The sequence below is a fragment of the Prionailurus bengalensis genome, chromosome A3 (genome assembly GCF_016509475.1).
Source record: "Prionailurus bengalensis isolate Pbe53 chromosome A3, Fcat_Pben_1.1_paternal_pri, whole genome shotgun sequence".
NCBI classification, from domain to species: domain Eukaryota; kingdom Metazoa; phylum Chordata; class Mammalia; order Carnivora; family Felidae; genus Prionailurus; species Prionailurus bengalensis.
In genome coordinates this window covers 117,665,797-117,679,645 of record NC_057354.1, presented here as the reverse complement: position 1 = coordinate 117,679,645, position 13,849 = coordinate 117,665,797, and the positions used below count along the sequence as shown (strand labels likewise).

General features: G+C 49.5%; 1 protein-coding gene across 1 annotated transcript in view; it reads left to right on the top strand.

The window, feature by feature from the left end:
- PLB1 (phospholipase B1) overlaps window positions 1–9,972 on the top strand; it is a gene marked incomplete at its 5' end in the record, with an annotated part of 98,948 nt that extends 88,976 nt beyond the window's left edge. The window contains 5 exons of the mRNA XM_043604237.1: window positions 260–341; window positions 1,468–1,572; window positions 2,038–2,133; window positions 8,090–8,164; window positions 9,565–9,972. Coding sequence (XP_043460172.1) covers window positions 260–341; window positions 1,468–1,572; window positions 2,038–2,133; window positions 8,090–8,164; window positions 9,565–9,768 — 562 coding nt within the window. The remainder of the gene's footprint in view (window positions 1–259; window positions 342–1,467; window positions 1,573–2,037; window positions 2,134–8,089; window positions 8,165–9,564) is intronic.
- Window positions 9,973–13,849: the final 3,877 nt, after the last annotated feature.

Here is a 13,849-nt window from a genome sequence, read left to right as displayed (position 1 = left end):
TTGGGCAGGAGCAGCCAGGTGGCAAGGGGACCCAGATATCGGGTGCCAGTTCTCCCACCTTCTCTTTAAACAAGCACCTGCTACCCCTAGTGCCCAGTCTGTGACCTGGGTCCAAGAGTCACCCAAGGCTGTGTTGCAGGGGCACCTGTGTATTATCATCCTCCCATGCAAGGCAATACAGGGTCCAGGCCTTCTTCCCTTGGTGGGGGGAGGGGGTCAGCCACCCAGGCACCTCTCCACAGGACCCCTTCTCTCCCAGGAGCAACTGCACTTGCCTCACACGTTCCCAGGAGAATTCTCTGGAGATGCAAGAACTGAAGAAAATGAACTGGAACTTCCAGGTGAACCCGCACCCCTCCTCCTCCTGTCCCAGCTGGGAACCCCCTCTACTCCCAGAGCAGGGCTTGCTGAGAGCAAGGCCTCTCCCTAAAGGCAGATCACAGGCCTTGAAACCCTTCTCCGGGTGAAAAGAACACCAAGTTGGGCAGGGAGAACTCTCAGAGGAAGCTGGGAGGATTCCTGCCTCGCTGCCCTGGTGACCAGAGTAGATGCCATGTGCCAGACATCATCTCTCACCCAGAGGAGGCAGGGCAGGTGTCTACCGCCCTGTTGGGCTTTAGCCCACCCCTGCTTCCCTCCATGCCCAACTCTGTGTGCACCCCTGCTGTCCCCTCTTGCTATGCCACCCCACGTCTTTCTTCTACATCTCCATCTTGTGCACAGGACAGGTCTTCTCACCTCTTCCAAGAAGTTTCCTGACTAAACTTCCCCCCAGGTATCTCTGCCTGACCCTGAAAGCCCTACCTGGTTCTCATGTTTGTTTTGTTGTTAACATCCTGGCTCTTTTTTCCAGATGGAGTAGAAGCTTTTTTTTTTTTTTTTTTAATGTTTATTTTTGAAAGAGAAAGAGTGCAAGTTGGGGAGGGGCAGAGAGAGAGGGAGACACAGAATCCACAGCACGGAGCCTGACAGCACAGAGCCTGCTGTGGGGCTCAAACTCATGAGCCATGAGGTCACAACCTGGGCCGAAGTCAGATGCTCAATCGGTTGAGCCCCCCCAGGTGCCCCTAAAAGCTTCTGGAAGAGAAGCCCATCTATCCCTTTTACATGGACACTCATCCTCCAAGTTTATGGGCATCTTGGGGAGCTAGTGTTGAAATGCTCCCCATTTGAACTAGATGTGGAGCTCCGTGAGGTACTACATCTTCATGCAGCAAGAACAGGGGAGGTCTTTGGCCCAAGCAGTCTGGTCAGAGACTCAAATCCAGCCTCAGAGACTTCAGAGCAGAACGGGTGGTGCCCATGCCCAGGTACAGGCAGGATGAATGCCCGCACGTGCACTGGAGCATCCCCTGAAGTCACGTTGGGTGAGGGTGGGCTGGCCCCTCACAGCCAGCGCAAGGCAGGACTAGAACCCATCTGCCCAGTCCTGCCAGGAGGGTTGAGGAACCTCTCTCCCATCCCCAGAGTGGCATCTCCAGGTTGTCATACTGGCACCAGTACCTGCAGCGTGAAGATTTCGCAGTGGTCGTGCAGCCTTTCTTCCAGAACACTCTTGTCCCCCTGAACAGCGTAAGCCACGGGCAATTCTGGGAGGCTATTCTTAGGCGATATACTTCCTTCTGTACCTGAGCTTTTTCTGACCATGTACTTCTAAGAGGGCTCCTAGGGAGTTGCTTTTTCTGTTTACCTTTTCTTTTGGTCTGAATGGAACCTGGATGTGCTTGGAAGGAAAGGGAGAATGTCAGCAGTGACCAAGCTCCCCAGGCATGGCCCTGGTATTTGCTAGATTGGGATAGAAGGGAAAGCTTCCTATTTTTTTTTTTTTCAACTATTAGGGCAGGGATGCCAAAGGAAAAGGGATGGACTGGGGGTGGCTAGAATTTAGGTCTTTTAAAAAGTTCCAAAACTGGGGAGTTTGTCCATCAGTATCCGAGACAACTGGCAGAATTGAAAGGGAAGATGCCCAGGGTGCCCGCAAGGGTGGGTAGCTGCACCTTTTTCCCAGAAAGGTAATCCCTTTGCCTTTGGTCACAGAGAGGGGGCGCTGACCTCACCTTCTTCTCCGAGGACTGTTTCCACTTCTCAGAACGTGGTCACGCGGAGATGGCCATCGCGCTCTGGAACAACATGGTGAGTGGCCGAGCACCTAGTGGGCTGTGTGTCAAAGGAGGCAGCCCAAGGATGTTGACCATTGTCCAAAACAAAGACCTACTGATGGAAGGAGCCCCTTTCTCTGCAAAGCTCAGAATGGCGGCATACCTTATTTGTCCTGACAGATTCCATTATTTTAGCAATTTCCCAGTGCTGGGGGGGGGGGGGGGGATAATTTTGTAACCAGATAAACAGGATGAAAATAGCAGCTTCAGCCCCTTACCGTGTGACCTTGTTGAGGGTAACGTGTGTGCAGCACCAAACACAATCGTTAGCATCCAATAAATGCCAGCCCCCAGGACTCCAGTCTCAACACATTCCCAGTTATCGTTTTCTGGAACATCACAAAGAAAAGAGCCACCCAGCCTGTCTCTCCAGTCCTTTCTGATGGGGCTAATGGGGACCTTAGGAAATGAACATAGAGCCGAGGGGCCACAGGGTCACCGGGCCTTGCCTCTGATGGCTGGCCACTCCTCTACAATCAGCTGTGTCGGCACAGAGCTGGACCGGTCACCACAATAGCTGTAGCCTGTGGCACAGAGCAAATGAAATGCCTTTCCAACCCAGTGGCTTCTTTTGATCTTGGCTCAGCGGGTAACCCAATCCCCACCCCAACCTGCATTCTCCCGTTTCTCCCATGGTGACTAAACACATCCACACTCCCACTTTTACTGCAGTTGGGGCTGGCCGGGGCTCTGCCGGCATTCCCCGGCGCGAATATTCCCACACCTGCCTCCTTAGCCAGCAAGCCCAGCACTGCCGTCCCCTGAGCAGCATGCCAGCACGTTCCAGCCTTGGCCTACTTAATCAGGCTCAGCCTTCCTCTCCCTTTGTTTCCTGCTGTTGACACCATAATCTGCCCCCTGCTAAAGGTTTCGTCACAGTCTATCAGCCCAGGACGTGGAATTACAGTCAAAACATCCTTGCGCTCCCTCCCACCCAACCTCCACGGTAATCTTTTTAATCAAAGTTTGCACAACATAATTCCTGAGAGCGGTTTTGAAGTCCAGTTCTCCTTCACGGCTGAGTCCCATGACCTCATTCCTTTTACATCCCCTCCAAAGAGTGGGTGTCTGTGCGCAGTCCCATGTATCCCCCTGAGAGCTCAGGGGAAAGCCACAGGATTTGTTTTTAATGTTTATTTTTGAGAGGGCATGAGCAGGGGAGGGGAAGAGAGAGAGAGAGTCCTAAGTGGGCTCCATGCTGTCAGCACAGAGCCCGACGCGGGGCTCAATCTCACAAACCGTGAGATCATGACCTGAGCAGAAATCAAGAGTCAGATACTCAACTGACTGAGGAACCCAGGTACCCCCAGGTGAGAGGCTTTTATACATAAAGGCAAGTGGGAGGGGATTAGATATGAAAACAAAAGGTGAATGCTGCCATATTAGTAACATTACAAGACTGTCTGGGGCTCCCAGCCACCAGTGTCCTGGCCATATCCCTAATTTTAAAAAACTAAAGACTGAAATCATCTGAGAGTATCTTACCCTGTGCTAGATAATTTAGGGAATTATACAGTCCAGTGTTCTCATCCAAAACCATCTCAGATATAAAGTTATTACATCATGCCAACTTTTCAGATCGTCTTCTGCTGTCACCTCTAGAGTGACATATGTAATAGTCCATTAGAACCAGAAAAGATCTTAACAGTTCATCTAGCCAGAATGCTCTAACTAGACTACAGGGATATGAAGCATTTTGCCCAGGATCGCACAGCCTGGTCGTGGCCAAGCCGAGATTAGACCATGTCTAATCTATCCCCTAGTGCCCTGGCCACAGCATCACCCGGCCTCCCCGCTCCCAACTGGATCAGCACATATATAACCAGTGAATTCATGTCTCACAATGACAGTCCTATGACATAGTGTCTGCAGGCTTTGGCTGACGCTTGCCAGGCACTCTACTGTGGCCACAAACACACTTTACACTATTTCATCTTCTGCCTCTCCTCTCGCAACAGATTATGCCTCCTTCTCCAGCGACCTTTGCAAAGCCAACACCGAAAGCACCAGCAGCGTGAGGCCATTTTCCTTTTTTTTTCTTCCTACAAGCAGTTTTTCCTTCTTTTTTCTGATGCCTGCTCCCTTTTCACTAGAAATCTTGCTGTCCGCTAACATTTGCATCTGCCCAGGGGCCGGGTGACCACGTGAGCCTCCTAACCGGTGCCCCTGTGTCTGGGCTTACCCCCGTTAGAACAGCAAAGCTCAGCTGTGGCCAGAGGTTAGAATAATCTGGGAGATTTTCACACTGGCAGCCAGTTTGGCATATCCACTAAGGCTGAGCATTTGGATTCCCTGTGACCCAGCGACCCCACCCCCATGTAGATCCCCAACAGAAAGGTACACGTGGGCTCACCTGAAAAGTCACAGCAGCACCATTCATAATCCCCAGGCAGGAAGCTCCCCCCATGTCCACCAATAGAATGGATAATCAAAATGTGGCACATTCATGCAATGGAATACCTTACAGTGAATAAGTACGGTTCAACGACACGCAACTATGTCTATACATTTCAAAAACAAGCGAATTAATGTACGGTCTTTGGAGGGGAGGGGAGCTCTGGAGTGCTGGCAGTATCCCGTACCTTGATCTGGATGCCGGTTACATGGGTACATCTGATCACAATTTACCAGCTGTTCACTTATGATCTGCACTGCTCCTCCTGTTAGCTTCGGTAGAAAGTTGATTTAAAGAAAAAACAATACAAACAACCACTAGTGCCTGGGCCTCATCCCCAGAAATTCTGGATTAGTCTGGGGTAGCCCACAGGTTTTGTAGGTTCCAAAAGGTCTCAAGTGATATTATTGTACAGAGTTTGCAAACCACTGCCTTCCATCTGTTTGCCACAGGGCAGCCACAGGAATCTGTGGAAATGAAAATCTGACCAAGCTTCCAAGGCCTGCCCCTCCTTGAAGGAGAAAGTCCAGGCCCCTCAGCATAGCACCCCAGGCCTTCTGAGACTTGGCCCCAATTGACCTCTCTAGTGGTCACTCCCGCCACCCTCCGACTGGCAGTTGGGCTGTCTGGGAAGGAGTAGTTTCCTGCACCACCCATGGTGCCTCTGTATGTCTGCTCTTGCTCATTCCCTTACATCTTGGGCTGCCCTTGCAACCTTCTCCGAATTCATAGCCACCTTAACACTCAACTCAGATGCCCGCTCCTAGAGGAAGCCTTCTCTGAATCCCTAGAACAGACATTGCACCCTGCCCCAGGCCTTCTCATCTGAGCTTCTCCACTCAGGGCTCCGTGACTCCAGTTCACCCACCCAGTCCCTCATCTACTCTTTATTGAGCATCACTATGCAGTGGGGACTATTCCAGGTGCTGGGAAAGGGAACATCCTTGCACTCCTGGGCAAACAACAGACAGACAAAAACCAACAAATCATTAAGAATTTCTGACCATATTCAGGGCTTTAAAAGAGGGTGGGGGTAGGTACTGTGACAGAATAATGGCGGGAGCGAAGGCCTCATCCAAGAGTGACATGTGAACTGAGAACTGAATGTCAAGAGTCTGCCAGGCATGCAGAGGTCTAGAGCCAGAGTGTTCCAGGCAGAGGAAATAAGACCTGTGTGGGCCCGAAGTCAGGAATGAGTTTGAAGTGTCTGAGCAGCATGGAGGCCAGTGTAACTGGAGGGAAGTGAACAAGGTCAGAGAGGTAAGCAAGAACAGGGCCATGTCCTTGGATGGCTTCCAACAGGGGAGCCACGAGACCTGGTGTGCCCTTTGGCTGCCATATAGCAGTGGACTAGAGGGAAGGAAGTGGAGCCCAGGTGAGAGACGAAGGTGCCTGGGCCCAAGGTGATGACAGTGGAGAAGGAGCAAAGGAGTCAGATTTGGAATAGGTTTTGGACCAGCTGATGGGGGAGGTAGAAAAAGACTAAGGGGGGGGGGGGGATGGGTAAACAGGTGATGGGGATCAAGGAGTGCACTTGCTGTGTCGAGTCCCGGGTGTTGTAGGGACGTGTTGAATCACTGTTATACACCTGAAACTAATATTATGCTGGAATTTAAACTTAAAACAAAAAGGAATAAAAGACTCCTTTATTCGGGGTCAAGGAATAAAGAAAAAAATCAATTGGGTGGGTGGTTGAGGTGGTGGAAAGAAATAAATAGGCTTGAGGGGCAAAAAAATTAAAAGTTCTCTTTTGGCCATAAGAAGTGTGAAGTGCCTTCTAGAAATCCACCTGGAGGCATCAGGTAAGCAAGAATGAATCATGATCAGGAACGGAAATTTAGAAAAAAAATGTGGGAGTTGTTAATGGGCGGGGGTATTTGAGGCCATGGACTGAGTGAGGCCTCCTAGAGAAGAGTAGTTGCCAAAGAGTGTGGACCAACCACCAGGCCCCTGGACCCTCATTCCAACTTTGGACTCCAGTGACAGAGGAGGAGGGGGTGGGGAAGGCAGGAAGGAGAAAAGAAGAGGACCTTGTTCTGGGAGCCCAGGCAGGAGAGTGTTTCGAGAGGGAAGCACCAACTTTGACAAATGTTGCTGAAAAGTCAAGAAGACAGAAAAGTGAGTAGTGGATCTGGCGAGCTGGAGGTCAAGGTGACCGTGACCAGAGCTTCAGTCAAGCGGTGAAGGTAGCTGGCTGACAGCTGGAAGGTACATTGGGCACTGGTGACAAGGAGCCAGGAGAAAGGGAGAAACAGATGCAGTCATCGACCCCACGTGATCGTTACCTTCCTCTGTGCCAGTCGGTTCCTGGGTTCCTGGAATGTCCGGGAATCAGCCAACCTGACCTTGAGTATCTATACTGTCCCTCGATGGTGGTTCCATTACAAGAAGTTTGTGCTTCCTCAGCTCTAAGGAAGTAGCAAAAATACATATGTAAACCACCTCAGTGAGCTTTCATTTCATCTTCTCAGCTGCTGCTCACAGCCACCGAATCGGGGTGGTCGGGACAGGGTTTAGTGCCCCACCCCTGACCTCAGAGCAGCCCAGGAGCCTGCCGGCATGGCAATAGCAGCAGAACCAGGCCCCAGGTGATGCTCCCACTGTGCTGTGCCAGTCACCGCGGTGTCTCTCAGGACCAGAGCAGCCGACCCTACCCTTCTCGTGAGAAGGAACAGGTGTAAAGAAACAACAGAAAGCAAGATCACGGGCCAGGGGTGGTGGTTAGCTGGCATCTTGTGCTTTCGCTTCCCCTACGGGCAGTACCTGAGGGGCTCAGGACCAGGCAGGGAAGCAGATTCTAAGGGTAGAGGCTACACAGTCAGGATGTGTAAACAGGAGGGAGCACACTTCTCAGTGCTGGCCACGGCAGGGGGCGGCTACAGGCTAACGGTGCCAGGAAGGGGTATAGAGTGGCTTCCAGCTCATCCTCAGAGGGTCCCAGGATTCAAAGTGTTAGGCAGAACCTCTCTGAACAACAATCGCTCCAGGGAGGTTTCAGGTAAACCTCTACATCTGTGTGAAAAACAACATAGCTCAAGTGAGAAACTTTGATTTCTTAAGGTTGGCAAGCCAAGTACACATAGTAAGGACGTCACGGTAACCAGTATGTTTTCAAAGTTTTTCTGAAACTGACTAGCCCCACACACTTCAAGTTGGTTAATAGGATGATCAACATTTTATAAAATTAAAACTGCAGAGGGTCTATGATCACAGCCACCCAGAAGGGAAGCAGGAGGTGGTGAGGCTGGGCCAGGCCTTTCCACACACTGGCTATGGCAGGACCGATCCGTCTCTCCTGGGCCCCAGGGTCCTCCTTGGTAAATCCAGGACACAGGCTCAGGGTCCCACCGTGCCTAATGGACTCTGATCCTCCCCTTCTGAATCAGAAGTCAGGTCCAGCTCTGGCCAGGGCAGCTGGGATCTGATGTGGGTCTTGTGTTTATTGCTGGTGTCAACCCACCCTTGCAGAGGGAGGGAATCAGGTGTGAGATACTCAGCTTCAGAGAAAATCACAGTGTCCTTTCTCTCTCTCCAGCTGGAGCCAGTGGGCCATAAGACAACCTCCAACAACTTCACCCACAGCCGAACCAAACTCAAATGCCCCTCTCCTGTGAGTAATGTCCTAACATCCGGCCTGTTCCATCCAGCGTGAAACAGATGCCTAGGGGGCAGGGGTCCCTGAGACCTAGAGGCTCAAAGGAGTTCCCTGGGAGCTTTATCATCATGCAACTGCCATCATTCTCCATTCTCACCTCTCCTCCTTGTCCCGGAAACTTCACAGCTCCTCGGGGTGTGGGGGAAAGCAGCAGGTCCGATGGAAGAGGCACTCAGGGGAGGCAGTTGAAGGGGCACTGGTGGGGGAGGGGGTGCTGTGCAGAAAGAAGTAAGACACCGTGTCTGCTGTGGAGCGCAGATTCCTTTTCATCCCGTCCCAGCACATCCTTTCTTCCCTTACTGCCCTCACCAGGATGGCTGACCAAGCTCCTAACATGTTCCCCAGCTCTCCCCTCCTTTCCCTGCCCTCCTGTAACCGCTGCCAGGCACTACACAGCCTACCTGGAAAGTGACTCTAGTCTTGTCAAGGCTGCTTGAAACCTTTCCCTGGTCCCACTGGAGCATCCAGAGGGGAGACCCAGCTTCCTCTATCGCCTTAGACACACTATGTTCCTGGAGAAAGGATCAGCTTCCCAGCCAAGCCCCACAGTTGCCAGGTCTGTGCTTTCACTCTGCCACCTGCTCCTCCCAGAGGCTCATCCCCATCTCTGCCTGCAGGAGAAAGCCACACCCTGTAAGGCTCAGGTGCTGCCCTCCCTGGTCTACTCTCCTGTCCCCTCACCCTAAGGCTGCTGCCTCCAGCACGCATCCGTGTTCGTCTCTTTTCTGTTCACACTTCTCAAAAGACTGGGACTGAGTCTCCTTTGTGATGTGATTGTCTCTGAACTTGGCCAAGACCATGAGAGTGGTCACGTTCTCGGCACTCTCTCAGCTCCTACACAGGGCTCCACACTCCTGTGCACAGAGGAAGGAGAGCATCCAAGGAGGCAGGCCTGAATACCTCCTCTTCTGGCCCTTCTCACGCTCGGGTCTCACACCTACCACAGGACCAGCTGTCCTTCCACACTGACTGTCGTCCCTGCTCACGGGCACTCCTAGGATGGGGGAATGGGGACAGCTGTCCAGTGGTAGCCTTGAAGAAACAGAGGTGGGGGCTCTGCAGCCCCCAGGACTCTCTCCCTCTTGTCGCCTATCAGTTCCCAATCTCAGCATCAGGTTGACAGGGAAAAGAGATACAGGTGAGAAACTAAAAGGAGGTTATAGCTGGGTATTGACCACTTTGGACACCCACCCGCGTTCAGGAGGTTTGAGCACAGTGTCGATGAAGGATGAGCAGAGAAAATGTGCGAAGTTATTGCACGATTGTCCCCTGGGGCTAGGGACTAAGCGAGCCCAAGGTGGGCAGAAAGATGGTTTTCAGAGGCCCATAACCCCTGACCCTCTCTTCCTCCACAGGAGAGCCCTTACCTCCACACCCTGAGGAATAGTCAGCTACTCCAAAACCATTCTGAAACAGGCCCCACGGTGCTGTCCTGGGCCTTGCCTGTGGCGGCAGGAGGTGGCCTTGCACTTGGTGTCGGCGCGGTGATGGCATGGAGAGCCATAGGAGGTCGCCAGCGGGAAAATCCTCCAATGAGCCTCAACACTATGAGATTCTAGGCCTCCAGCCATGGGCATGCACTCATCCCCAATTCCCCAGCCACACTCCTCACCAGCCGTCTACCTCAGCCACCTTGGCCACCAGAGAGCATTTGCTTCGTCACCTGGTGACATAGGAAGCCAAAGGGACAGTCACGACTCCTTGGGGCCTGGAGCCTATGCTCCTGGAATTGCCTAATTTAAATAAAGGCCAAAGTCCTTCTATTCTTGGGTTAACCTGCTTGCAGCTCTCGCTTTCCATCTATTGTGCGACGCAGGTGTGGGAGCTGGAGCCTTTCATGTCCTGCCTCAGCCAGAGCCCAGCCTGGCACCCCATTAACAGATCGCCAGTCACCAAACCCACTATGTAAAAGGTGGGGAAAATGCTGGCCACCAGGTGCTGGCTAGAATATAGTGGGGCTGGCTGGCCACCATTCACTCCAACACATAGCTTTTCTACACCTGTTTTGTACCCAGGACAATGTAGTGCACAGTGATACTTGCAAGGGTGTGCGTGCCACCAACTCCTTCAAAAGACAAACTCCTTCAAAAAAGCAAGAAGCTCATGACAAGGTACAATTCTGTTCCTGGGCATTGGTAGGTAAAGGTGCCTGATCCCTCTGAGGATAGGAAGAGTTCCTTGGGGAGAGTTATTATCTGGAAGAGAGAAATTTTGAAATGCCTTTAAAAAAAAAAAAGGATTGGGACTTAAATACTTTATTTACCTTCACCTGATTTTCTCAAAATGCTAACTTTAGGAAAGAATTCCTCTTTCTACGTTACCAGATGGTGGAGAGAGCACTAGAGAGAGGCTGAGAATACAGGCTGCATTCCTTGAGCCCCTGAGCTGGATGTCTTACGCAGATTCTCATTTATTCTGCACAAAATCCCAGGGAGGAAGGGATAGTTGCACAACATTGTGGACGCCCTTGCTCTGAATGCCATTGAACTGTTCACTTTAAAATGTCAAATCGTAGGCCATGTGAATTTCACCTCAGTAAAAAATGAGAGAATTCCATTATCATCTGCATGCCAAGGACCTCCCTGATCCCAAAGATTGGGGTGACCAAGAATGTGAGTTAGAATCCCCAGGCATACCATTTGAATGGGGGGCCTTCAGAGCAAACCCAACACCAGCCCGGGCCCTGGTTTCTCAGATATTTCATCTTTAAAACGAAAGTCCTCATTTTGCCTGCTTCACAGCACTGCTGGGGGGGGGGGGGGGGGGGCGGCATATAAAAATGCTCTGTAACTCTAAAATACTACATACATAAAAGGGGATTGTTGTCTCGTCTGTGAAGAGTTGAGATAGGGTTCAGATGGTCAGGGAAGTGGAGAGGTTCAGAGATGAGTTGGGGAATTGGGCAGTCACGTACCAACAAAGACTGCTTGTCTTCCATTCGTGAAGGTCCACTATCTTATCTCTCTGGCAAACAGAATGAGGTCCCCAGAGAACCTCGGTCCAGCCCCAGGGTTCATCTGGTCTCCAATTTCGGTTTCTGTACTATGGGAACAGCATACCTGCCCCCCACCCCCATTCTTCCTATGGACCAGAAAACATAGTGACTGAACCATACATTTCCTAAAAACCCACCACATTCCAGCTTGTGCTCCTGGCTCACCACAGTTAATAGCAGAGAGCCCGTGAACTCGAAGAGCCCAGTGCCACCATGCGCCTTTTTCTTCTTTCTCAAGTAGCTTCCTCCAGTAGCTCCCACCTCAAAGAAACATGGAATTCATAATCACACATCCGTCCTCACACTTGGGTTGGAATTTATACTACCCGAGTGATCCAGGAGTCCCCAGTCTGAAAAATTAACCCCCCAAAAAGTAGTCCCAGGCTGGTGCCCAAGGAAACACTCGGCACAAACAGAGACACAAGCATGAGCCAGGCCCTGAATTCCCACTGAAAGCGTAATAAAAAGCTAAAAATTTTAAGTATGTGAGAGTAGCTACTTGTACCTAGTACAAGTGTGTATACATCGGATATGTGGCATCTTCTATGGGAAAATGGCCAGTCTAGTTAGGACGACACCCATTGCCACACCATGAATGAAACCACCAAATTCTGAGAATGCTGTGCTCCACAGTGCTCTCCACAGAGGGTTCTGAATTCAAAAGAGTAGTGTGGATTAAACTTGGTCAAAAGCCTTCATAAAGAGCATGGAACTTTGAGCTCTGAAGGATGGCGTGAGAACTTGGTTAGAGGCCGGGGGAAAAAATGGTGGCGTTGAGACGAGGCAAACTCCATCAAAGTGGAGAGACAAATGAGCGTGGTGTGCACGGCGGGCAACAAGCAAGCCAGAAAAACGAGGACGGAGGAGGTTCGGGGGGCACCCTGGAAAGGACAAGGAGTTTGTAATGACTAGACTTGTAACGGTTGTACTATCAGGCTGCATGGGATTTGGGAATGTAAATGTTACCGGCAAAAGAATAGCGCAAAGAAAATAATACCAATAAAAGCTGACAGGGTGTTCACACTATGAGGGACACCATGGCACAGGGGAATTAAACTGCAAATCCCTATTCTCCTCTTTTCACAGAGGGGGAAACCCAGACTCAGAGAAGAGGTGGCTGGCCCAGAGTTATACTCACATTACAGGATGGACATTCATCAAAATGAATACTGGTGTCCAGGGTGGGGGAATAACCTGAAAATACAAAACATGTGATTCTAGAAGTGAAGTAGGCCAAATTGTAAACGAATGTGTCGTAAAATAAAAATCTAGAAAGGGGGCATATTATCTTACCGAGGCTGTGATGACACCATGAGTTTCTCTGCTTCCAATTGGTCTGAAGGAGTCCGCCATCTCTAGTTTAAAAAAAAAAAAAAAATCTATCATTTTAAAAACTACAGGGACTAAGATTTATTTTGCTAGAGCACGTGTGGAGTTCTAGCAGTGAGCAAATCTTTTAATTAAAAAAAAACAAAAACAAAAAATGAAGACAATGGCTCTGAGAATTTGTAGACACAAATGGAGATTTTACATAACAGCAGTATTGAAGACAGACCATAAATATGTCTAGAAAGATTAAAGGCAAAGGAATTTAAAACATGAAACTAGAATAAGTCATTATTTCTTTTAAAAAGGCAGAAACTGGAGTGCCTGGGTGGCTCAGTTGGTTAAGCATCCAACTTTAGCTCAGGTCATGTTCTCACGGTTCATGGGTTCGAGCCCCACGTCAGGGTCTGTGCTGACAGCTCAGAGCCTGGAGCCTGCTTCAGATTGTGTCTCCCCCTTGCTTTCTGCCCCTCCCCTGCTTGCGCTCTCTCCCTCTCTCTCTCAAAAATAAACATTAAAAAAAACTTTAAGGCAGAAACTAAGAACCAAATAGAATTCCTAGAAATAGAATATATTGTTATTAAAGAAAAATAAACTTCAGAAGTGTTCAAAAACAGATCACTTCTTGAAACAACATTTTTGCATATTTACTGTGTCCTAGGCACTGTTTTTAGCAGTCCATCATTAATTCTCACAACAGCCCAATGAGGTAGACACAGCTATTATCCCAACCTTACAGAGATAACTAAAGCAGATTCTATGTTTATTCAGTCTCTTTATAAGAATGAAATGACATTTAACACAATAGTTTAAAAAAATAGGTATTCAATAATTAACTCCCTTCCCATATCAGTATTAGTTCTAGTACATTATTCAAGGGGCTTTATAAAACAACCATAGTAATGAAAATATATTTGGTCCCTTACAAAACACTTCATCTCCTCTGATCCTCACTACAGACGTGGAAGCAAAGTACAGTATCGTTAAGAAAAAATAACCCAAACTTGGAGAGAAGACAGAAGAGGGACCATTTGTCCTGTCAATTTAACAAGTTTAACAAGCTCATCTAAGAAATACTTAGTTATCTAGAATATACCTGCATTTGACTTTGCTACACTGTTTGATTAGAGCCCAGACACTGAGAAGTTCTGTTGACTGTTGGATTTCTGACTGATAAAAAAAAAAGAAAAAAAAAAGTCACCTAAGGTTACAGTTTTATCACTCTATAGGACATTAACCAGTTTTACATCTATTAGCAACATCATTTCAACATTTCTGTGACCAACAATGTAAATTTCCATTGCCCAAATTCTCCTTTG